The sequence below is a fragment of the Barbatula barbatula genome (assembly GCF_947034865.1).
Source record: "Barbatula barbatula genome assembly, chromosome: 25".
NCBI classification, from domain to species: Eukaryota; Metazoa; Chordata; class Actinopteri; order Cypriniformes; family Nemacheilidae; genus Barbatula; species Barbatula barbatula.
Window position 1 is genome coordinate 3837467 of NC_136788.1, and position 26741 is coordinate 3864207.

The 26741-nt window shown below is 39.2% G+C and overlaps 2 protein-coding genes across 2 annotated transcripts in view; one reads left to right on the forward strand and one right to left on the reverse strand.

Moving 5' to 3' along the window:
- Positions 1-499: 499 nt before the first annotated feature.
- On the forward strand, positions 500-15324 carry slc5a12 (solute carrier family 5 member 12; the record flags this gene model as incomplete). The annotated part of the gene is made up of 15 exons (XM_079449735.1): positions 500-844; positions 4795-4860; positions 4961-5012; positions 8507-8574; positions 8861-9015; positions 9153-9293; positions 9540-9669; positions 10290-10378; positions 10616-10728; positions 11447-11514; positions 11601-11687; positions 12518-12705; positions 12972-13075; positions 14371-14480; positions 14557-15324. 15 exons carry the CDS (start codon positions 500-502, stop codon positions 14731-14733), a joined length of 1893 nt encoding a protein of 630 aa, XP_079305861.1. The 3' UTR covers positions 14734-15324.
- Positions 15325-17050: 1726 nt separating this feature from the next.
- The window catches only part of ano3 (anoctamin 3), a 44820-nt gene continuing 35129 nt past the window's right edge, over positions 17051-26741 (reverse strand). Inside the window, exons 18-27 of the mRNA XM_079449609.1 lie at positions 26243-26279; positions 25963-26074; positions 25669-25726; positions 25266-25363; positions 21973-22118; positions 21686-21838; positions 21324-21471; positions 20741-20827; positions 20542-20647; positions 17051-19925 (exon numbers count right to left, since the gene is read on the reverse strand). Coding sequence (XP_079305735.1) covers positions 19743-19925; positions 20542-20647; positions 20741-20827; positions 21324-21471; positions 21686-21838; positions 21973-22118; positions 25266-25363; positions 25669-25726; positions 25963-26074; positions 26243-26279 — 1128 coding nt within the window. The 3' untranslated portion in view covers positions 17051-19742. The remainder of the gene's footprint in view (positions 19926-20541; positions 20648-20740; positions 20828-21323; positions 21472-21685; positions 21839-21972; positions 22119-25265; positions 25364-25668; positions 25727-25962; positions 26075-26242; positions 26280-26741) is intronic.

Consider the following 26741-nt stretch of genomic DNA (forward strand, 5'->3'; position numbering starts at 1 on the left):
AATGTTATGTAAAAGATAATGTTTACGTTACAGGACGTATGCTTTACTGTTAGAAATAATTATAGGTTTAATGAAAACTAGGAGGAAATCATTTAACAAGCCTGTTACATATACTAGGATAAACATCATGTCACAAAGTGTCATGTAAAAGGTTACTGAAGCATATCACTAATAAATAAAACATTTACCACATGTTCTGAGTGGTTTCTATTGAAAAAGAATGTAAAATGAAACAAAAACATCAAAACAACAACTAAATAAATTAAACAATTCACAGACAGACAGATTCTGTTTGTAAGAACAAATCTGCTAACTCTTGTAACTCTTGTGTAACTGAGAAATGTAATGACTGCTGTGACCCCTAGACCCATGTTTTGAATCATAAGCATTTTTCACCCTATTAAAACGCAATAATTAACACGATCAACACGTGAGGCGCCTGATCCAGACAACATTACACTACCTGTTTGATCACAGTCCAATTCAGTCTAAACTAAACATGGAGAAATTCACACGGACCTTCCATGCTGGGGACTATGTGGTGTTTGCACTGTTGTTTGTGGTCTCCTCGAGTATCGGGGTCTTCTTCGCCATTAAAGACAGGAAGAAGGAGTCATCTAAGGAGTTTATGGTTGGAGGTCGTCAGATGTCTTGTGGTCCAGTTGCTCTTTCTCTGACGGCCAGTTTTATGTCTGCAGTGACAGTTATTGGGGCACCATCTGACGTGTACAGATACGGGGCCTCGTACATTATCTTTGGCATCGCGTACACATTTGTTGTGTTCCTGACGGCTGAGGTTTTCCTGCCTGTGTTTTACAGATCTGGCATCACAAGCACATATGAGGTAGGTTAATTCTGAACATTCTGTAAAGGTGTGATGTTTCACAGATAGAAAGAAGTTAAACACTCCTCTAATGTGTAAAAATATTGGCAGTATTTTCACCAGCAGCTTATTTTATGGCTATATGTCCAAAATATTACTTTTTTGGACAGTAAGATTGTTCCTTATCTGTCACTTACCAACTGTCGACGTAGTGACATTAAGGGTTCTCTCTGTTGATCTTCTTTTGATCTTTCATGAGAATAAGAATTAGTGAGAGGCATTTGCAAGTCACTCCCCCAAATGGGTATAAAAGGAGAGGGTGTGCCCCACTCACTCAGACTTGTCCTTCAGGGCATAATGTGTACAAACTATTCCTCCCAGCTCTTTATATTTCTGCTGGATCAAGGGTGCATTCCTGCACTGTCTCTGTTGTCACACTTGAGAGATCAGAGCTTCCTTTTTAAACTTAGGCAGCCACACAAAAACGCTGAAAAAGCTAACTTTGACAAAAAGAGTTTATAAAGATGTCTATCTGCATGTGTGCCACTGAATGCAGGCAATATATCAATCCCTACAGACCTCCCCTTCCATCGAGAGTGAGATGTTTGGTCCACCCCAGGGGGTTTATATTATTTCATTTAGGGATTCTAATGAAGATGAGCGTGTATGGGATTATGACAGAACCAGAGGCAGGATCATGACAGGACGCCCCCTTAAAGAACGCCCCAGGCATTCTCCAAGGGAGCACACTAACATGACAAGACCGACAGACCAGAGGACAGACACCATAAACAAAGAACAGAACAGACTAGGGCCAGAGCTGACACGACGGCGAAGGGGTTGGACATTAAAATAAACATTAATGGTAGGGGGAGGGGGAAAGGGCAGGTTAAACTTGGGAACTTTACAATTGAGCAGGACATTTACATTGACATTTAGGGATTTGGAAGACGCTTTTTTCCAAAGCGACTTACATAGCATTATCCTATACATTTATACATAGGTCTCTGCAATCCCCTGCATTCGAACCCACAAGCTCTTACCGCTGAGCTACAGGAAAGCTGGGACAGAAGGCAGGACTTAAGAGGGATGGGAACCTGCCTCCTAGAGCAGGGCAGAGGGGTGGGAAGAGCTAGGCGAGGTATGGGGTCATTTCCTGGAGCGGTTAGGACTGGCCGGACAGGAAGGGAAAGACCCTGTGCCCCGGCCGGTTCATGGCTTATTGTCATATGGTCATATGGTCATTATTCTTATCTCCGAAAGAGGGTCATTGAGGCCACCTTTAAAGAGCACCGTTAGCTCCTCCTCCACCAGTGGTAACAAGAAATCATGTTAGTTGCACATACTGAGTCAACTAAACTGAATGGAAGTAATATACCTGGCAACATCCCTTTACTGATGCAGGTCTTTAAGCGGCTGGGCATGATCTGACATCTGCAACTAACATCTCTCATTAACTACTGGATGGGATGCGGAGGGACAGAAGCACTCAGACCAGAGCCCCTTTAAGGTGGTTGTATCACCTGAAGTGACATATTTTCGTGATCTGGTGTTCTGTGGGAAGATCTGAAGAGGTACATAGCTGGGTTAGAGATGTCCCTTTTTTGTTTTGCTCCACCCTGAAGGTGTTTGTGGCTGCAATAACAGCAAAACACAATACACTGAATGGAAAATATTTAGGACCACATGACCAGGATTCTCAGAGGTGCAAGCAGAATGAATGTCCTAAACAGCAGTGGGGTCTTGTTGGTCTTATTGATCTTACTGAGTGCCACATTTGAGATCCTAAAGGAAGCTAAATTCAGCAGCGTGTCACTGAAGATGGCTCCCCTGACACAACAAGGGTGGTGAGGGCCTACAGGCTGAAGTTTGGACAGGGAAACTCTTACATTATCTTAAAACCATGGCCAGCTTTGTGCTCAAAGTACCCACCACTTCCCTCAGGGAACAGGTGGTGAACTTATAAGCACTCCCCTGTGGGAAGAAAGATACAACCTTATTCTTGTTGTCCAACCTTATTCTTGTCCAGTCCGCACTTTTCAAATTTTCCCATAGAGCTTTAGATACTCTCAGCAGATCTTTGTCTCTAGTAAGGAACAACAGAAGCCGAACAGAGACTAGCCTATCAGACTTTGACATATCAATCCCGAAATCTGCTGTGCCCTTTTGTTGTCTCAGTGCACTCCACAAGATGAAGGTAAACTCAAAACCTTTGCTGGATTTTATAGCCTTTGTGTTGAACTGGCTTTGTAACTGCGAATGGTCTATGACATTGGACTGGGTCCAGCCGGTTGGGTGTATTGCTGCAACTGGTGGCAAGGGAAATTTGCACTGTCTAGTCCATAAGATTTTTTTAATCTTTTGGGCTCTTAATATTTCAGGCAGGGGTGAAGTGGGACTTAAAAGCGGCCCTGGACTTCTTCAACAAGAGCATCCCACAACACCAGGCTGTCAACATAATACACCAGCTTATTTAGGAACAAATCATTCTATAAAACCACAATTTTGAAACAAATGTTTCAAAGGACCTATTAAAGAACCACTGCAAAGCCAATAAAACAACATTAAAGTAAAAGCCATGCAAGCAACAAATAGACTAACATAAAAGCCTGCCTAAACATCTTAATGTTATGTAGGGTAATGTATTTGAACTGTTTGTAATTGACACTTCACTGACCATGACATGTTACACACCTGAGTCATAGATTCAATTTTTACCCTGTTTTAAGTCATCATGGGTATAACCTCATACTAAGATCATTTACTTAAATGCTACTAAAAAGGTGTGACTAGACTTTTCTAAAGACTCTTGTTTTATTACATCAAATATAAAGTCTAAACAAGTCTAAACAAAACGAAGCATTTAGAATTATTACCAGGATTAAGAACTGCTGCTATAAATGGTATGCTGTCGGTTATGTGTTTATATATGTGAAGTCGAATGAACGTTAAACAGCTAACATCATGTGACAAACAAGTTTTCATTTAAATCAGCAGACTTCACAAAGTATTAAGTAGTTTGCCTCTCTAAAATCTTACCGTTTAGCATTTTTATTGTAAAACAGATGGCTTGTTATGTTGGACTTCCAATGTCTCAATACTTCACAGTGATCAAACTGAATTCACAATTGGTTTCTGTTAGCGCCCGCCTACCGAACTTCTGTCTTCTAGTCTTCTTCAATTGAATAGGCTGAAACGTCTGTCTTCTTCAGTTTGATTGGTTTAAGTTCTGCTTGTGTCATTGCTGAATGGATTATTGGTACTCCCCTTCCCACCCTTCAAGAACTGTATACATCCAGAGTGAGAAAAAGGGCTCAGAAAATCACTCTGGATCCCTCACATCCAAGTTACCCCATATTTGAACTTTTGCCATCTGGCCGGCGCTTCAGAGCAGCAAATACCAGGACAGACAGACACAAGAACAGTTTCTTTCCCCCGGCAATCTACCTCATGAACAGTTAAATGTTCCCGACTTATGCAATAAAAATGTGCAATATCCTTATATTTATTTGTTACCCCTCCATCCTAGTACATCCCTGCATCTAGTCAATCCTATCCCATTATCATTTCTAGCACAATTGTTTATACACTTATTTATCTGCCTATTTTTTGTCTGTGTGTTGTAGTCTCTGTGTACTGGAAGCTTATGTCACAAAAACAAATTCCTTGTATGCGCAAGCACACTTGGCAATAAAACTCTTTCTGATTCTGGTTTTGTATAATCGTATGCACATCAGCAGAAAAGTCTAAATGTTTTCTTCAGATTCACCAGCACAGAAAGTAACTACACATAACCACAACATTGGACAGAACTGACGTTCAGGATATTAACCATGCAGTGTGCTGTTGGACAGATGCTCCCGGCTTTTGTGGGAGGTCATGACCTGAAGTGTTAAATCTCACTGGATGTGTCAGCAGTGTCCGTCTCATGTGTGAACTGATCTGTACCTTGCTTTTTTCTTTTTTCACAGTATCTGGAGTTGCGTTTCTGTAAATTGGCCCGTGTGCTTGCCACTCTTATTTATACAGTACAAACGGTGAGTGTGATGAAATGTTCAGTGGTTTTCACACTAAATAAATACATTTGAGTTTGTTGTTGCGTATTTGAATAACAACGGTTGTGTTTTAACTACACAGATTCTGTACACTGGTGTGGTGGTCTATGCCCCTGCTTTGGCTCTGAATCAAGGTCAGTTTGGATATATTACATTAAAACATAAAGTAACAGTAACAGAGTTTTGAATAGTATTTCTACTATAAATACAATTTGTAGTATTTACATATTTTACAAAGCACAGACATTTTGTACATTCGACTACAATAAAACATAAAATATTGTTTTCGGGTAATTTATAAAAAAACTATTGAGGCTCTATGGTGGTGCCTCAAACTCTAGACTTGCTGAACACTGCCTATACCAGCGTTTAAGTAATTTAAGTAATTTCATAGATGAGTAGTTATATCTTCCCATGTATTTTTTGATCAGTTGAATTCATCACTTTGCAACGCAAGGCTTTATTTACATTGCTCCACGGTTCCCACAGCATTGTTTTAATATATTTAAGGCTCCTTAAGTTAAATAACAGTTTGCATTTTATAGAAAAAAAAGAAACTGAACTCTCTTTCTTATTTAATTCGCCTTTTAATAGATCCACTTTTTTCTTTTCTTTTCTGAATTAACAAGTTTTATCCCAAAGATTTTTTACCCAAAGATGACCAAATCATCATGACAATTTTCTTTTATTGGCATGAAATAATTACATGAAACACAAAATGAAGTACATTGTTTCTGTAGCTCATAAGGTTTTGGTCTGGAATGAGTTCTCCTGTGAAGTGTTGTTTTCAACAGTAGACACAGCAAACATTAGCATTGTCCATGAAATCTAGCGGCAAGGTTGCGAATTGCAACCAACCGCTGAGTCCACCGCTCCCCCTCATTTAACGGCTGACAGAAAATGACGAATTACATTCAAGCGGTGTTTGTAGAAAAAAATAGCTCATTCTAAGGTAATATAAAAATAATTCTCGCTTCTCACAATCTGTGTCAGATCATTTCATTGACAGGTAGATGCAGTAGAGTCTACTGTTGTTGTTACACTTTCTTTGCTTTACAAAAAAGTATTTTGAAACGTGTTGTGTTCTGCAGACAACTGTGAATAAAAACAAGTAATAAAGAGTTTATTTCCAATATTTCCCATTCTACGACCATAAGCGGTTCTTGTAAATGATACGCAAACACTGTTAAATACATCCAAGGGTCCGTTCTTTGTACCACGCTGACTCAGTTAGCTGGATTTGATTGTTGACGATTCTGGATCGTTCGGTTCTTCGACGCTCATCCTGGACTTGTTCTCGTAGTAACAGGTTTGTTAGCTTAAAGTCACCATGCAATCAAAGAGGAAGTGTTTTACACAGTGTTGCAGTGATTATTATAAATGATTTATCCGTGCACACCATTTTTAATTCATTTGCAATTGTAATCTTTAATCAACAACAACTCTTCACCACACGATGTCAGCAAAAAAAGGGCGGACTATACAGACTGTCCAATTGCCAGGCATTTTAAGCCCTCCCCTCCAGGCCCAACATACCAATCAAAATGGGAAGGGCAAAATAATAATAATAATACATTGAATTTATATAGCGCTTTTCAAGAACTCAAAGTCGCTTTACAAAAAAAAAAAAAAAAGGGACATGGGGCTATGGGTAGGAAGAGGTAAAGAGATGGGTCTTAAGGCGGGACTGGAAGATGGCAAGTGTCTCAGAAGTGCGTATGTCAGGGGGCAGGGAGTTCCAGAGCCTGGGAGCTGCCCTAGAGAATGCTCTGTCCCCAAAACTGCAGAGTTTGGACTTTTGAATGGAGAGTAGACCAGCTGAGGTGGATCTGAGGGACCGTGAGGGTTGGTACAAGGAGAGGAGGTCAGTGAGATACGTGGGGGCCAGATGGTGAAGGGCTTTGTAGGTGAGGACCAGGATTTTGTAGGTGATCCGGTGGGAGATGGGAAGCCAGTGCAGTTGTTTAAGAACTGGAGTGATGTGATGCCAAGATTTGGAGCGGTTGATGAGTCGGGCGGCTGAATTCTGGACCAGTTGGAGTCGGTTGAGGTGGGTGGAGCTGATGCCGAGGAGAAGTGAGTTGCAGTAGTCCAGTCGGGAGGAGATAAAGGCATGAATGAGTCTTTCGGCAGCTGGGAGTGTGAGAGAGGGTCTGATTTTGGCGATGTTGCGGAGGTGAAAGAAGGAGGTTTTAACGACTTGGCGGATGTGAGGCTGAAGGGAGAGGGTGGAGTCAAAAATCACGCCAAGGTTGCGGCACTGTGGAGATGGGAAGACAATGGTGCCGTCGATGGTGAGAGTGGGGTTATTGGTTTTGCTGATTGTGGATTTGGAGCCTATGAGGAGGAATTCAGTTTTATCACTGTTGAGTTTGAGAAAGTTGTGTTGCAACCAAGTTTTAGACAGGAATTAATGTGGGAGAGGGGAGGATTGTGGGGGGATTTGGTGCTGAGATAGATCTGGATGTCATCAGCATAGCAGTGGAAGTCCAGGCTGAAGTGGCGGAGTATCTGACCAAGAGGGAGAATGTAGATGAGGAAGAGGAGGGGGCCTAGTACAGAGCCTTGGGGAACGCCTTGGGTGACTGTGACTGTGGTAGAGGTGTTTCAACTAATCGAATTTACTATCTAGAACCTACAATTTGAGAAAGCCTGTGTATTGTAAGCAAACGTATGTTAGCTGTCTAGGTTTACAACTCTGTACTATTTGAGTAGTTTTCAGGTGTAGTACAAGAAGAAGTCTGAGGTTTTTTTTTTTGCTCCCTCTGTTTGAATGAATTCAAATGTGTTAAGACTTGACTGTGAGCTAAAACCTTTGGATCCAATGTAATGTTGTGGAATGATTGGAAACTGTCCATTCAAAGAACACAAGCCATTATGATTTAGATTTGGGTCAGATACAAATGTAGACGCAGTTCATGAAGAACAGAATGCAATTGTGACAACTGACTTTTAAGTTTTCATGGTTCGGGAATGTTTTCTCATTACTGTTTTATAGGCATGAAAAGAAGTGCCTACGCCATAAACTAAACCATTCACTGTTGTTAAAAACTCTTAAAGAGATACCTCACGTTAAAATACAAATTCTGTCATCATTTACTCAAAATATCAAAGATATTTGGAAGAACGTGAGGAACCAAACAAATCCCATCCACCATATAGTGCCATAGGGAAAATAAATACTATGGGAGTCAATGGGGGATGAGTTCTGTTTGGTTGCTGACATTCTTCCAAATATCTTCCTTTGTGTTTAGAACAAAGAAATGTAAACAGTATGGACCAATCTGAGGGAAATGATGACATCATTTTCATTTTTGGCTGAACTATCTGTTTAAGATTGTAGTTAAGCATTGTATGGGAAAGATAATCCCATGACGCATTTCAAATGGCTGTTATGCAAATGACGTATTGGTTGATATAGATGCGGCAGACCTCCCATCAGAAGCTGGTGCCCCAGGGCCTAAAGCGCCATACACTTTTTCCAAGGATAATGTTTATTCCTTTTTCCAGTGGTCCACATATTTGATCTTTCGGGAAACGTCATTATCACAAAAGAATCCCCTTGAGGGGCATTGCTGCATGATCCCTTTACTATTTTATATCCACACGTTGTATATTTTTTTCTCAGTGACAGGTTTTGATCTTTGGGGTTCAATATTCGCCACTGGCATCGTCTGCACATTTTACTGCACATTGGTAAGTAAATAAATCTGATTTGCACTGCATAAAAAACGCTCTCTTATCACATACGGTGACAGTTTCGGTGGGAAGGAGATGTACTCAACCTGAGACTTCTGTTCAAGAAACTAAAATAAAGGCATTTGACTATATAAACACTGATTCTATTATGACAGAAATGTTTATTAAACAGAGGTAACTGGAACAGTCTGTTTGGCGTATGAATAACTTTTAGCAGATGATAAACGTTTCATTTTCTGACGTGAATTAATTCAGCGTAACAGAGTGTGTGCGTGATGTTCAGGGGGGGTTGAAGGCTGTGGTCTGGACGGATGCCTTCCAGATGGTGGTGATGGTGGTGGGCTTCCTCACGGTGCTGATCCAGGGTTCGATTAGAGCGGGGGGGATGGAGTCTGTTTGGAACACGTCTCAAGCTGGAGGCAGACTACAAGTATTCGAGTATGTACAGTACCTTGCTTCAGCATGTGTCATTTAAATGTCATTTTTATACATCACTGACATATTTAGAATATTTTCTTAATGCAAGTGCCATCTTTGTTTTTGCGAGATTCACCATTATCTTCAATTTCTTCTAGCTTTGATATCGATCCACTAAGGCGTCACACTTTTTGGACACTTTCTGTAGGAGGGACCTTTACCTGGCTGGGTGTCTATGGGGTAAACCAATCTACCATTCAAAGATGCATTTCCTGCAAGACAGAGCGCCACGCACGCTGGTGAGCGGACATTATTGTGTTTATGCAAAACTTCATGTGGATCAGGAATACTCATAATACAGGCCTCAACTACTAGTGATGTCAATGGAAATGAAACTGTGCTCCAGATACAAAGGATGGCACTCGCTGCCTTTTTTGCATTCAAAAGCGCTGTTGAAAACATCTAATGCGGAAGTTCTGCCTGTATAACAAAGTTCTCTGATTGGTGATTTTGTGACGCATCTTTTTGTTTCGGCTTAATCTTAGGGCACTTTATCTGAATCTGCTGGGTCTGTGGATTATTCTGTTCTGTGCTGTGGTGTCTGGACTCATCATGTATGCCTTTTACTCCAGCTGTGACCCATGGAGAGCTGGTGATGTCTCTGCACCAGACCAGGTGATCTACCTTCTAAAAGGGTTGGGTTAAGGGCAAATTAACCCAGTAAATGGTTTATATTTGACCCAACAATGGATTAAAACAGCCCTGCATTTCAATCTTAAATATTCCAGCATAGGTAGATTGTGTTCATCCTTTTTTCATCCTTTTCAACGCTGGGTTGAATATAACTCAATAGTTTTTACAGTGTATTTGATGAAAACATATGTCATTGTAAAGCCTTAGCAACATTTAGCAATGCACATCTACTACAATTTATGAGCAACTTCACACTGTAGCAACCCCTTGCAATGTCACATAACAATAGTGTTTGTAAACATATACAGTTGCGGAAAAAAGGAACATTTCATTTTCTTAATCTACTATCTCTGTGTTTAGTTAAAAATATCATTTATGTTTCATTCTGTAAACTACTAAAAATGTATTTAAACCAAATTTTAAACAAAAAGTGGTTTCTATTTGCATTTATCCGAAGAGAATGAAAACTGGAGAAACAGGTGAATTTCTTCAGACATTGAATACTGCAAAGAACAAATGCGATAACCTACATTTTATTTATAGTTTTTTTCCATTTTCATTTGTCTTGTCATACTGTACCTGATGTGTCTTTTGTTGTACAGATCATGCCGTATTTTGTGATGGAGATTCTTGGTGGATTTCCAGGGCTGCCAGGGTTATTTGTTGCATGTGCATTCAGTGGAACTCTAAGGTAAATTTGAGTGTTTTTTTAATACTTGCAAATCATTAAAAAAATCCCATACTGTCCAATATATATATATATATATAAAACAGACCATGTGTTGTAAAATAAACAACAAAGTTCACAGAGATACAATTTCTTCAAGAACTCATGTGGAGCCTGTGTGTGGCCATTTTATTTTGGGGTGAACTATTCCTTTAACTACAAGGAGACCTGAATATCATCAACTTTCTGTTTCTCTTTCAGCACAGTCGCTGCCAGTATCAACGCTTTGGCGACTGTGATGTACGAGGATTTTGTGAGCCAGTGTTTTACAGGGTTATCCAACCGAGCAGCCAACTGGATCAGCAAAGCGCTCTGTAAATACATCCACCGCACTCCTTTAGGACATTATAAAGTAGATATATGAGAAGTGTATCCATTTTTTAGTAAGCTATTCATTTTCCTGAATGATAAATTCAAGACATCGCTATGAATAGAGGGTCACAGTAAACACAAATCAGTTCTGTAAAATGTCTTCATTCTTTTCAATGACAGTATTCAATTCAAAACCCATTTAATTCAAAACGGATGGGGCTTTACATTTTCTTTTAGCAAGAAAGGTTTCAGTAAATATTGTTGTATGATGACTCTTGTAACGGTTAGACACAGGTCAAAAAGGAAAGGGGAGAGAATCATAGCAAACCAGAGCAGCCAAGCCACAAATATACTGCACCTGGAACAGCAAAGTTCTATAATAACACAATTTCTCCTTTAAAGAATAAGAGTCGAGGGTCTTAGCGAGCCTATTTTTATAAAAATAAAACAGGACTAGAAATGGTTTCATGTACAGTTCCATTAAATACGACTAGAGTAGTGTTTTCCATTACAAAAACTGCTGCCCAATGCTTGGGTGTTGAGTGTGGCTGCCAGGATGTTGCTATGGTTTTCTGTGTTGCTTAAGTGAGTATATAGTGCATTCTCCAAGTCAGAAAATGAGTCCTTTTCAGTGATTCATCTTTGTAGCACAGTTTGTTCAAATCTTATATTCCAAATAAGAGTAAATGTAAGAATGTAAGATGTTTTTACTGAATGTAGGTGTGGGGTTCGGTGTGGCCTGCACTACTATGGCTGTGGGTGCATCATACATGGGTGGAATTGTGCAGGTAAGTTGCTCATCTGGGTGGGATTGTCGTACAGTATCCTTCACAGCTTTCTGTGAATTTGTGTTTTTCTCCTTTCTGTTCCTCAGGCGGCCCTCAGTATCCACGGTATATGCGGAGGCCCAATGCTGGGCTTGTTTTCTTTAGGAATCCTGTTTCCTGTCACCAACAAAAAGGTTCATTTACACTTTCTTAATACAGCAGTACAGTTGCAGATATTGATTTTAGTGTAATTTGAAAAGCGTAAACGTTCTGCTATACTTTAAATGCACCAAACTCTCAGAAAACATTTTATTTAACAACAACAACAATAATTTTTTTATCATCTTTAGCTTGCCAATTACACTGCAGTTTATGGAAGTGTATATAATAATTTATCTTTGAACAAACTGGTGCCAATAATTTACAAAGATGTAAATCTACAGTAAGTTACTGGCAAACTGCTGCCAGTAATACTGTAATTTCTAAAGAAGTTCTTCACAGTGTAATTCATGGCAGAATTAAAATTCTTGGGTGAAAATTGTTATAAAAAGGATGCTGCACTTTAAAAAAAGGATGCTGCATTTGTATATGTATTATTTTTAATAATTATTCTTTAAAGGATTTTTCTTAAAGTGGTAGTTCTGTCATCATTCACTCTTGTGATTACCAAACGTTAGGACGTTCTTTCTTCTGCAGAACACAATAGAAGATATTTTGTAGAAAGTTGGTAACCGAACGGCACTGGACCCCATTCACTTCTATTGTATGGACATGAATGGGGGCCAGTTAACAACATTCTTCAAAAAATCTTCTTTTGTGTGCAGAAGAAAGAAGTCATACAGGTTTGAAATCACAGATCCCTTTGCAGGAGCATATTCACTGGTAGCAACTTCATAATGAGAATATGAATATGTATATGTCACATAACATAAGAATGCCTTTAGGCATAGTTTGAAGACCATGACATTTATAGAGAGTGTTTCCATTGCATTTATATGACATAATTTGTGCTCTCTCCCTGCAGGGGGCTATTGGGGGTCTGATAACAGGCATTTCTCTCTCATTCTGGGTCGGTGTGGGATCCTTTATTTATCCAGCGTCCAGTAACAACACACATCCCCTTGAACTTAACACTGCAGGCTGTAACTTTAGCATCACAGCAGATGGATCCAACCAAACATTACTCTCTATAAGCACGCCCACCCCTGACAGGTGCTGTAAACTGTTCTTGTATTATCAAAAAGACAAACTTCATTATACACACTGTGCAAAGCTTTCTGGAAAAGAAAAGAATATTCAATTAAATGTGGTTTATATGATCTGTATTAGCTGTACTACAACTGTGCAATGATAATGTGAGTTTTCTAGGTACACATTGTGTGCAAACAGTATAGATAAAACATTATTACGTAACTACAAATGTGTAATTAAGCTGTTCCAATGCACTTTTAATGCAAATGAATGCTCTGTGTGCTCAGGCCCTGGCTGGCTGACTCATGGTACTCCATGTCCTATCTGTACTTCAGTGCTGTTGGTTTTATTGGCACCGTGGCAGCAGGGCTACTTATCACACTTCTGACGGGTGAGAGAGGACCTTTATTAGCTTCTCTACTGGCAGGAACAAAACACATTAGGTTATAGGCCGTAAATCTGAAAAAGAACGCCTACTGCTCTCAAAGAAATAGTTTTTTATAGAGCTGATTCTCAAATATAAGTCTGCCTACAACGCTAGTCAACAACTTTAACCAACAACATAATTTAGTTTAATTTGAAACCAGTTTGCTAGTGTGTCATGTCTGATAGTTTGCATTGTTCTATCCGCATAAACAGTTAAGGTTCAAATGACACGAACAAAAACCTTGTTAGAAATAAATAAAAGTCATTAACTTCTTTCGGATCCAGAAACACAGGTGCTTCATTCAAGCAAGGAATGGCACAATGCTTTAGCTAAACTTTAGGAATTGTTTAGGAGTACATGGCCATGTCCCTATTTGCATAGACCTATCGCTAATAATTGAAAATAACACAAATATTGCTACACATGGCTCATTAAAGAGGTCTAAATTATGTCTGCCATATCAGATAATTGTTGTTTGCTTCTACAGGCCAGTATCGTAAATGAAATTTATATGTACACATACATACATCATGTCCATAATTTCGTACCTTTATGCTTACTGCTTAAAACATGAAAGCAAAGACAGGTAGATCCATATCCATATAACAGTGAAAACATCAAAAGCTTGAAAATATTTGTCCACGGTAGGTTAGCGTGTGTCATAGATGATGGAAAATCGAATAAATGGCAGGAAACAGTTAATGAGTCAAAACATGAAGAGTAACTACAAAAACTGTGGACATGACTACAACAGGAAATGACGTAACAATAATACAGACTTCAAAGTAAAAGACGTGAAAGCAAACAGCAGAACACAAACGTAAGAATGATTAACTTTTAGGATTACAAACCAAAACTGCTAAGAAAGCGACTTGTTTTGAACGCTATTTTTAGTAAACTAAAACAGTCAAAGGATAACTTTTACAAACACAATGGAAAACAGCAATGTTAACATGTTTGTATAAAAGCATGCGTGGTTTCCAAATCCAGAATAAATAATATTCTGCACCACATGGGGATATTTAGCACTGGATACTCATCTCAGCCATAAACAACCAGAGCCAACAACATCCAAGAATTCATTATAACACTGAAGAGTGAATATCCCAGGAACACCATTGTCATAGCAGTTCAGACTCATTGATTAAGAAGTGATACGCGCATTTAATGGCTGAAATGATGATATGATACATTATCCTGACTTGATGTAGATTTGTACATTGCAATGATGCCGAGGTAAGTGTTGCTGGTGTCTGCAGGGCCAACTGACCCCAAGAAGTTGAAGCCAGGGCTCACCCGATCAGTGAGGGATGTCGTCTGCTTCTGTTCTAAAGGCTTGATACGTGCAGATCTCAGTCAGGAAAAGGAGGTACAAAATAAGCTTTGTTTAGAATATGATCACATCTATCGCAGATGCAGTCTGAACCTTTCTTTGCCTCTGTTAGGACTTGGCAGACTTTGGCAAAGCATGGGAGACACATCCAGGAGTCGAGGATGATGACCAGGAACGGACGATAAAAATGGACAACTTCAACGGCAATACTGATACCCCTCAGACCAAGGGTTACACAAATGCAGCCTTTGATCACAAGGAAATGAGTCAAGATCAAGCAAAACTGTAATTGACCAGAGAAAACTGTCAAGAATGCATAATAACTTTTTCATGTTAAAAAGAGTCAATGCTTATACAGAAAATAATTATCCAATCTCCTATACAATTTAACACGACTGTTTTATTATGCAGAATGCTTTTTACATGTAAACAACGATTAAGGTGTCTTATCGATAAATCAATACATTTACTTTGTTCCAAGTCATGTGTCATACAGGGTCGCATTGGACAATATAAAGATGAGTATGATTTTCTTAAGTATGAAGGTACACCTGGATCATCACCATTTTTGTTTCTGGAACTACAATCCAAACCTGTGGCTCATATCCTATTCCTTCTTTTTCATACGAGCTGGATTTTGTACTCTACACCAACCGAAACTCTTCAACCTCCAACCCTGCCCCATACACTGCCAGAGTCCTAGTCCATTCATATTTCTAAGGATATAGCTATAAAAACAATGAATAATATATATATATATATAGGTTGATAAAAAGACCCAACTTTAAGACAGACACAAAATTCTGGAAAAAGTATTGTTTCACAAGAATATTAAACCAGAAAAATGAAAATTTGCTGTTAATTTATAGCCGTATTCACACCATGAGGCCAAAGATATAGGTGATAAATTATACAATAAAGATTTGTTGAAATTGCATGTGTGATGTGATGTAAGCAGTGAAATGTTACAGCAAAAAGTTGTATTATTATACTTAACAAAAAAAGTTTAAAAATAGGTAAGGTTATTGATTTGATCCAGTTACTTACAACTAAGGGCTGAAGTCTTCAAGTCTTAAAATGAATTAGTTTGTGTAAAACGTCCAGATACGATAAGCATTGACCGTAATGGTACAATGCATGCTGATGGCCATTACTTCTAAACATGATCTTTATTGTTTCATTTGCTTTTGACAGGCATTTTCAATAAAAGACATTTAATACACAACCAAGTGTATCAGATAAAACCTGAAGAACATTTGTTTGTTCAGTAGCCTGATAGTAAATGAAAACACTTCAAGGCTGTTAACAGCTGAGCCACTACAACATGTACCGATTCTCTGGTATAAGCAGATATAGGCCATGCACAATTCACAGTAAAAAGTGCACGAATACACAAAGGTTTGTATAGAGCCCTGGATGGGCGGGGCTCGTGAATTACGTCATGCATAGATTACAGAACACCAGGAGAACGGTGTGTCATTGTACAATATTTCACTTCAGCAACTCATTTCCATTCTGCCTGCAAATCTCCAGCCTTACTTAGCATCTTAAACAAAGTCGTAGGGACTACTTTGCATGATTTGAATTGTCACAATGACAATACTGTGTGTAAACAATGTTTACTGATTTTGTGTATAACCTGGACAAAGAATTAGTAACATATACTGCAATGTGTAACAATACAAAGCGCGTTGAAAACGTCAAGGTCTAACCCTGTGGTTCTCAACTGGTTTTGTGTTAAGATCTGGATTTGAAGTTGGACATTCTATTGCGACTCAATCGTTTTCTCATTCCTTTTTGTTTTGGTTAATGTCTCCTAAATTTCCCTGGTAGTAAAGTATTTTTTAACTTGTCCACAATCTGAAAACCACCAGTTAAGAACCACTGTTTCAATAAACTGCATTTCTTGCATATATTTGATTTTGAATATGATTCCAAAACATGGGTAATAGGGAGTAGGAAATAAGGCTTGATTTGAAATGAAATATGAGAATAGGACAATCTACATACTCATATGGGATCTATACACATGCAAAAATATATATTTGTAAAAGCAATACAAGATTAAAGATAAGCAAATATGAAACAAAGTTCTCGTCTGCAAAACACTCACAGGAGCCTGAGGAAGACACAAATGTACATGGTTGTGGTGTTCAGACATTATGCAATCATTAATACATTTGCTAAATCATATATGTATACGACCTCTATGGAAGGTAAATCCTGCCGAACTTAAATAAATAAAGTAAATGAGGAAAATGTAAAGAAAAACCAGATGATTTTTTGCTTTGAGATTTTAGTGAAAATGACATCAAATCACCAATTTCAATTTATTTTTCATTTTTAAAAATGAAGTTATGTATAATGAAATTGTTAATCTGGTTTTAATTTTCATTTTGCTAATTTAATAAAATTATTTAAATTTGGCAGGATTTACCTTCCATAGATCTCAGCATCCTGCCTGTTTGATTCAATGATCGTGTTTGATTAGTTATCATCTCTAGAGATGTAGAGATGTCCAAGATGTATTTGACACCAAAAAAAAAAAACTTTTAGCTGTCTGATGGAAAAATGTGTTCAGATAAAAATCATTGGAAATCACGATCGATATGCTCCGTGTTCATATTTATTTGTCACACAGAAAAACATTAAGCTCATTGCATTGCACTGCGGGCAACGTTATTCCATGCTATGATTATATGCTTCAGATTTTGATGAATGTAGTGGGTCATTTGGGTTTTCCAGACACATATCAAATTCGTATGCACCCGTATGGTAGTATGCCATTCTGACCACAGCCATTGCCTTGGGTTTCGTGAAATAATGAGATGCATGCTGGGAAACTCATTTCATCAAACAGACACACACACACACACACACTCACACACATGCAAGCACACTAATACAAATCAAACATGTGCATACACACCACTCAAAAACAAATGACAAAAGGTTCAACCAAAACAAAATGTTAAATAAGGAAATACAGTTTCATCGTCCCAATGACAACTTGGAAAATGTATTTGTCTAATGACCTAATTGTATTTGGATTCATTAAAATGTTTTATATTTCTAAATTGTTATAATCACGTCAGAATACTATTGCAATAGCTTCCTGCATACTGCACGCAATATACGGTATGCTGTCTGCCATCAAAAACAATACTGCATGTGATGCATTATGCAACGATAAACATTTCATACAGTACTATGCTACAGTTGTCACATCAAACATTAATATCATCAAAGGTACAGCATTCGCATTGGGGAATAAAGAAGACAGAATACTGTATAAGTGATATTCCAAACATATACAGTATGGGAGGGGACATGGACTGACTCACCCATAAACCTAAAAACACATCACAGTCGTGCATTAACAGCAGCATCAGAACAAAGCTACAATGCAACACTATCAAATTCAATTCACACAAACTACCAAACTAGAAATCTGACATGGGGGGAATTCACTAAGAATGATCTGGACTCACTGATAAGGTGGTTTATATGCACATGATGCACTGTTTTAGCACCTGATTCGAATGATGCAAGACAGGAACTCGTCTGAATGAATGCAAGCCCAGTTAAGATCTATTTTCACATTTAATCATCATCAATGGACGACCATGCCATGATTACTAGAAAATGTAAAGATATATCACAGTTTTGTGAAACAGTTTTTTCTGTATTATTGAATAAAGCCTTATTCAGCCCGATTCAGCCCGCAGCAATCCATCCAGTCAAGTTTCACACGGGATGCTTTCTTGTATTCAGGCAACATTATTTGAGTTTTTTTAAACATCTCTCAAGATCTCCGTGTCATTCGATTGTGTTTCTCCCTGCTGCTTTTCAAAGCAAGAACGGCTCCTTGCTTATTCTAAATTACACAGATCGTAAATAAAAGTCCTATGGAAATGTACATTCAGAGTCAGAGGGCACAATTGTTTTACAGATTTGAATATTAAGATGAATTGTTATAAATAGGACACGTGTTTGCCCTCAAAAGTTTACAAAACAGCACTGTACAAGCATTTAGCACTTGGTAAACCTGGGTTACAGACTAATACTGGTGTGCACACTACCGAAGCTTTGCACAAAAATACTGCAGGAAAACAACTAAAGCTGCAAAACTGTTTAGTGAATTCTCCCCGTTGTCTTTTACAAAAACACGCTAATAAAAAAGCTGAAAACCAAAAAGACATCATGCGATAAAAGCATGCTTGCTATTTCTAGGACTGTTTTGCAACGTTTGCAGTTGACTCTTATTTTGCTTTTACAAAATGACTGTTTGTATTGAAACAAATGTCTGCATATCTTTTCAAGGCAATGCATTACATAAAAACGGTCCTTTTGCATAAACAATCAGGTTAATGTTTGATAACCTTTACCAGAAATCGCTTTTGTAACAAGAATCATAATGTGAGATGCTGGCAAGCCAAGAGTGGGGGCATTGGTTAGTTAGTATCCTTTAGTAAACGTTGTTACGTAGCCTGGCTCCAGGAAAGGAACGGCTTCACGGCGGGATGCTAGCTGCCATGTACGTATAGACAGAATGACAAACAGGTAGACATGTAGGCAAGCAGAAAACAGGAACCCCAAAGCCATTCGTCGGCATAGTACACCATCTCAACCAGCTAAACAGATGCTCCGTTTTCATTGAGAAATAAGACAGGACAGCATTGCCAGTGCAGGCCATGTTAAGAAGGACCAGTATTTGATGACGGATCTTCTGAAAATGCTCTTAATCAATTGAATTTGTCAAAATACAAAATAAAATAACCAAGCCAACTTAGAGAGGCGAATCTAGTTGTGCTTCCATCTAAATCCACCTCCACATTCTTTTATTCCCTTTTATTCCGGGTCTTTCTTTAACCTCAAAGTGCAGCTTACACATTTCCGTCTCTAATCCTTCTCTAATGTGCAAAATGCCCTCGGGAGGATGAAAGGAAAGACTGGAGTTCTCAAGTAGGTGTCTGTGATTGAAAAGAATCTCTTTGGTGCAGAGCACAGCTGCCGACTCCAGGTTCCAAAGGCCCAACCGGAGATCCGGTTATGACCTCAAACACAGAGTCCTCTCTGTGGTTCAACACAGAAATTAAGATTTGAAGTGGGCAGCACATGCACAGAATCGGTATAGCTAGCCGTCCAAGGCCGCAGAATGGTTGAGCATGTATGTTCACTAATGCGCTGTTGCTATGACGTCTCTTCGTCACTTCCGAGTCTTGATGTTCTCTTGTGTATACGTGGTTCTCCTGTGGGCATGTACGTGTTAATGTGTGAGTTTATGGGCAGGCACGACTAAGGCCACTCGTGGTGAAAACGTTTGCCTTTCTTTTTCCGTTCTTTCTGTAGGTGCTCCAGTTCCGCCTCATAGATCATCTCCTGCATCAGGTATTTCTCTCGACGCATGCGATCGCACAGGTCTTTGGGCATGTCTGGAATCATGTGGGCTATGAAGGTCTTGATGCCGAACACCAAATGCTAAACAAAAGAAAAGATAACAAAAGTTTCTGTTTCGGAAATACACCACAATACCGAAGTTAAGGCGATTGTCAGAGGGACTTTACAGTGAATTATTAATTCGATGGGGAGTAGCTTTAATGAGCACTTTTAAAGGTTCACAACTGTGCATGTTGTCTTTGTGACTTACAGTTGGAAAGAAGGTGACTATTAAGAAAACCGAACAGTTGTAGCAGCAAAATATATGCACAGTTCTGCATAATTTACCACCCAGACATCCCCCACTATGAATAGCATGATGCTAACTAACTCAACAAAACATTATCAAAACAGTCTTGCTTTTCAAGAGCTGAGCAGCTTTTTCTTCCAATATGTGTTCATTTCCTGTTTAAGTCTGCGGTTTTGGCCAGACTATTCTACGACGAGGTGAGCCGTAAGTCTGACTCTGATAAATCAACAACTTTTGAAAGTAGCTTGTGTAGCTTTACTGTTTCATATTATGAATTGCTTGAAGAAACGCAACTTTCAAAGCACCGGTTGCCTCCCTACCACAGCCTTTTAATTTTGTGTATTAAGCATGGTACAGATACATTTAGATTTTTATAATTTCAGTATTAAATATCAAAGTAATAATGACCTCAAAGACGATGATAAAGGCTAATCTGGCAGCCAAAACGTGCCAGAACTGCAGAGTGAAATCATAGGGCTCTGGACTCCATGGAGGTGCTCTATAGTCCCGATATCTGTAAAGAAGAATGAAAGAATTAGGTTTGGAGATTCTAATCTGGATAAAAATGTAACTAAGAAAATACAGTGCTAAATGAGTTTAACAGCACCTGCAATATCGTGTGTGATAACTTCCATTTTTCATCTCGCCCATGTCAAACACAGACAAGCTGTTGTTCAGGTATCCCCTCAGACATCTGTTCAAAAACATAAACAGCATTGTATAAGTCACTTTTTATTTTTGAAGTTGTGTAATTCTTATTCTGTTTTGCAGTCTATGGAAGAGAACAAGGTGATAAAAACCTTGCAAATCATTTGAGCAAATTTGGGGGTTGTTTTTTAAAACTTCCTTGTGCAACTAAAGTGTAATTCACTTTTCTGCTCATAACTCTTTGATTCAAAGAATCCTTTGACCATTTTTCATCAGATTTTCTCTCCACATTTTTACATATTTGACAAAACTGACATTTTTTGTTGACCCAGTAATTGTATTTCATCCAAATTTGGTTTAGATGATTTCTTGATATGAATCCTCATAAATCTGAATGATTTTATATTTGATTTTTGAACGTGAACACAATAGTTTCATGGAGACTCTCTAGGAAAGTTGCCAAAGTCAAAGCTGCATCTTGGCAACCTCTGGTTTGCTTGGCACTGCAGTTGCCGCTTGCTGATTAAATTAAATCCTCTTACTTTTCGTTCCGGTAACCCTTGTCCACACAGGGGCCATATTTGAAAGCAAAGACAAAGCGTGGGATGTAGTCTGAAGTGATGGCGATTACAAAGGCGTTTGTTATGACTGCCACAACTCCGATTCCCTCCAGGATGCCATGCCAGATGCCTAATTCAAAAAAAAACTTTGAATGTAACAAATCAAGAGGATTTTGATTTTTGTCCAGATTATTCAAATCAAAATGTCCTGGCCAATATTCAGATTAGAGTTAAAATATGTGGAAAACCATGCCAGCGAACTCATTTAATAACAAATACAAAAAGATCTAAACGCAGGTTGGAAGTAAATGACACAAGCTTATATAGAGGCCAAAACGACAGACCGATATCAGTAGCCCGTGCCGGCATTGGTCGCCTCCACTGCGTCACAAACTTGTAGGCGTCCAATCGGATTTCAATGATGTTGTTGAGCAAAGCCAACAGTGGAGCCAGGGGGAAGGCAGCCACGAAAATAGTGGTGAAACCAAACTGCAAAACTGTACAGAACAAAAACTAATCTTATAGTCCACTGTAAATAAAATAAACAAATTATCATTATAATTTAGTATAATCACTTGCACAGCATTACATAGCACATTTATTTCACCAGACGTTGTGGAGCAGAACCCACCCATTTCCAGGTACTCGTCCACCAGGCCGTGAGCGTTCATGGGCTGAAGGTTCCAGTCTCTGTCCCACTGTGGAAGCTCTTCTTTACTTTTACTCTGCTCACCTGCACGCTTGATCTTACGCAGAGACCACCAGTTCTGCAGAAGTCTGGAGGAAGAACACAGTTATTTATTACCACTTAATTGGTAATAGCTGAGACCCAACTGCATACGTTGATCCTCATAGACTTTGAATGTCCTTTAATGGATTTTTGGGGGTCATGAACAGTCCTGGCCCATCCATCCCAACCCCTGGACAATGTGTTATTGTGTTTGTCAAGCATCAGGACCCACCCTTAATGGCATGCAGGCATTGCAGGTTTTTGTTTATTTTCAGATTTCATGAGGAATATCAAAATCAGGTTTCCATATATTGTAAAGTTATCAAATTGAAACAATGTTTTGGTTCAGTTCACTACTCTGATAGAACAAGCACCATTTCAAGAGTTCTGATATTTCTAATAACAGAACTGGGATGTTTAAAAGACCTTGGCCTGCCTTTGGCTTATTTTAAACTACTCTGGTTGGCAGGAATCGATATGAGAACTGACAAAATTTAGTTTGAAACATATGCTATCCAATATTAACAATGTTGACAGGTCTTTTATATAAAAAAAATCTATATCACACAATTGTTCTGGTGAATCAAATATCAGCACGGCTATTAATACTGTACCTCTGGTCTTATGCCTTGAAATTCAGTACAGCAGCTCTTTTACTCACGTAATATTGCTTAATCGAAATCAACACATAAGCCAGTAAGCGTTGTAGAGTATTCAGTCATGGTGGACAGGAATTATCTAATGTCCCTTATTATGGTTTCTTGACTTCAAAGTGAACTCTGTACCGGGAGCTCATTCTGATGATGCATCGTTTTCTCTTTAATGCAAAGTTGGCACAATCAGTCTAGCATGAGAGCAGTGAACAGGAACCGAGGACAAACTCTGTTCCTGTGTCCCAGTGCAGATAACAGCTCCTGCTGTCCCTATGAACCTCACTGAGTAACAAATTCATTAATAAATTATGATATCTTTCTGTTTGTTTCAGGACATTTTACATGACTGGTTGAAATAATAGGTTTCATGTCTTCACTATAGCTTAAGTCTTCATTATTGTTAAGAAAATTCACGTGCCTTTATGAATGCCCAGCAACGTTGTCTATATTGACAAGAAGTGGGAACCAAGCACAGATCCCTGAAGTACACCAATGGTTAGTTAACACCCCTCCCACCCAAGATATCCCAAAGGATCTCTTGGTGAAGCAGAAAAAGCAAAGTTCAATTCCTGTAATTTATTTCAAGGCTTGTCAATATATATTCTTTCCCTGCAGCTAATGTAATGTGTCGTCTGTATTTAGGAAGTTCTTGATCTACGTTTGCTCAGTTGGGAGTCCTTTGTTCCATGTCTACACACTGCAGCGCATCCCACATGGTGACTTGAAGCATATTGTCGAAAGCAGCTAGAATGAATCAGTCGCAGGTCTGAATGAAATCGTGCAAGATTACAAAAACCTGTAATAAGGATGGTTTCGGAAGCTTCGTAAAAAACCCTCATTACCAGTGGTGTAGCGTCTGGGTATGCAGGTGCATATGGGCCCAGGGGATTGGTGGCCCGCATCCAAGTTTAATTCATCGCTGTCTAATACTGTTGAAAATGACTAGATGACTGATCTCAGTCTCATTTATAAAGCTGTGCGTAGGATCCGTACTAAAAGTGTACATGCGCCCGTAAGCCCAAAATAGCGGACAGAAAAAAATATTCAGACTTGTAAAACCGTGCGTACGCACACCTGTAAGCAATATTTGCTTTATATATCACAGATAACCTGCAAGTGTGAGTACGTGAATCAGCCAGACATCCCACCCTGTACACGCCCATTAGTAGTCAATGCAAAGCACCTCATGAATGCTGATTATTATATTAATATACCTGGCATCCAATCCTGACGTCACGCCCCATTATGAACATAAACCGTTTCCGGATCCAACCGCTATCAGATGCCTTAGGAAAATAAAACAAAAATGATGGAAAACTGCCGAAAACCCCCGATCCCATCCTTTATTTATGTAACGAAATCACAAATGGCCACACATGAGATTCACTGCGATTTACAAATCTGACATCAATCGTCAGGGTAACATTCGCCTTCTATCAAGAGGGTGGGGGACCTCCAGGCATTCTCTGTGTCCCATGGGTGCCTAGAATTCGGGCCCGGTGACTCTCAAGTTGTCCTGAGACCCTGGTCCAGTTACGTGCCCAAGGTTCCCACCACTCCCTTCCGGGATCAGGTGGTGAACCTGCAGACGTTCCCCTCTGGAGAGGAAGACCCAACCTCCAACGTGTTGTGTCCAGTACACACACTGTGCCTCTATCTGGACTGCACGCAGAGCCTTAGAAGCTCCCGGGGAGGGCTGTCTTTAAACAGAGATTGGCCCCGGATTGTGGATGCCATTACTGTGGCATACCAGTCCCAAGATCGCCTGTGCCCGCTGGCTCGTGGGCATAGTTTTACGGCTCCGGACAGGTAAACGGCTTCTAGAGGTAAACGCCACTGTCTGTGATGACCTACAGTACAGGCTTCTCAGTATGATGTGATACGGCTCAGCGGCGTGGCGTGTAGAGATAGGTCTCTTAACACAACATCGAAACTGAAGGGGATCGTCTCAGTTACGACTGTAACATCCGCTCCCTGATGGAGGGAACGAGACGTTGTGTCTTCATGCCACAACGCTTCGCTGGCCCGCTGCAGCGACTGGGAGTTACCTCATAGGTTCCTCAGCCCAAAGGGTGAATGAGTGATCTTCCTTTTATACCCGTATGTATGGGGCAGAGATTGGCATGCGTGTGCCATTGGCCAAGCCCATTGGCGTTTTTAAATTCCTCTCGGAGATGATAGGTTTTGAAAAAAAAAACAGTCTGTCTCTCAACACAATGTCTCGTTCCCTCCAAAGATTTTGCATATGGGCCCAAGCATGACTGGCTACAACACTGGTCATAATGATAACTTGTATTAATGTGGAAACAAATATCCTCAACTCCTTAGAGGTGATGCAGTTTTTTTATATCTGGGTCTCTTAATCCCTTGTTGTTTTTATTTGTAATAGTTTATTAACCTTTATTCCAGAACTGGTCTATGATACCTGCAGAACGCAATCCAGTTGCAGCCCCATTCATAAGCTAAATGTATATGCTGCTATATATTAATGATATATGTTTAAACAGACTTTACTCATCATTACTTGTTAATAATACTCACGGGTAGCCCAGCTCCATGAAATTGTTCCAGATTTGTTTTAACACCATGATCACTCCCATTTGTAGACACAAGTCAATCAGACAGCCACTGGGGTGACACTACAAGAAGAAAGACCAATAATAAAACATCTTTATCTCCTGGTTGTGAATTTGACAGGTAATGTGTAGGGTTGAGATGCAAACACACAGCACATGATTCTGGCAGACTGTGTTATGAACAACCGCAATAGTTATGATCATGCATTTATGAGGAAGTCTGCACTGAATAATGAAATTTTTTATTAAATTCTGACGGTAGTTGCATAACTGAGGAAAGATGTTAATACGGGTGCGTTGATGATGCCAAAAGGCAATAATATCCAAGTGCGAGAGGACTCATTTACAACCCATCTTATCTCACCCACCTCCTCCATTCTCCATCGGTTAAACAGCTTATTATAGTCGCCCGGCCTGCCAGCGAACCTGTGAAACACGCACAAACACAATAAACACACACCACAGTAACATTAGTTTAGCATCAAAATTTAATTAGCCATGCTAACATGGGAGAAGGGGTTTGTGTCTGCATGTTTGTTGCCACCAAGGTTTAACAGCACAGCTCAAGTTGAATTGTCTGGCTAAATAGAGTAGTAACTACGGAATAGACTTTCGTGAAAAACAAACAACAAATACAGATAAATGTGGATCTGTGCTCTCACCTGCCTAAGAAGAATGCTATGTAGAAGGTGGAGCTGTTGAGATTGACAAACTGGAAGAGGAACATCTTGAGGGCAAAGCTGTTTTCCCATTCTGACTCTGTCCGCGGGTGTTCTAGACCACAAGTAACACAACCTTAAACCTCAAGTCATGCTAGAATGATCCAGTCATTGGGAAAAATGTCACAGCAGTATCTTATACGCTGTTAGAGGAAGGTGAAGAGTTGCCACCTCTGGAATTTCATCTTAAATCAATAGTCACACTGGATGGATCAATCCTTACCCAAGTTTGTAAGAAGGTAGGCCACTTTCTCATAGACCTGTTGGGTAAAAGAAAATAGACGTGTTGAACAATGAACAGTTTTAAAACTGAACAGATTTGTTCTGACTATGCAACAACGCACGTACGTGCACAAACAAATCAAATTTCATAATACAGCTGTGTGTTCATACAAAACACTGTAGGAAAACAATTATTATCGTATTATGATATATTTAGCATATTTCCCACTTCTAGGAGAATGACAGCATATCGGTTAAATGTTTTAGGTTTTATTTTGCACTAAACATGGCAAATATAAAAATTAGTAAAGACAGTACGGGAGTTTCATTCAACCATTTTTTGCAAAACCTGCTGTTCATAGTACTTGCGCAAATCGGCACATTTTTCATCAGGTTCTTGTCATAGAGCTTAAGACAAATTCATTCATTTTACAGCGTTAATTTTTTGTTATACTTAAACATTTTTAGCTGGGTAATTTTGTTTGGTTGTTTGTCTGTGT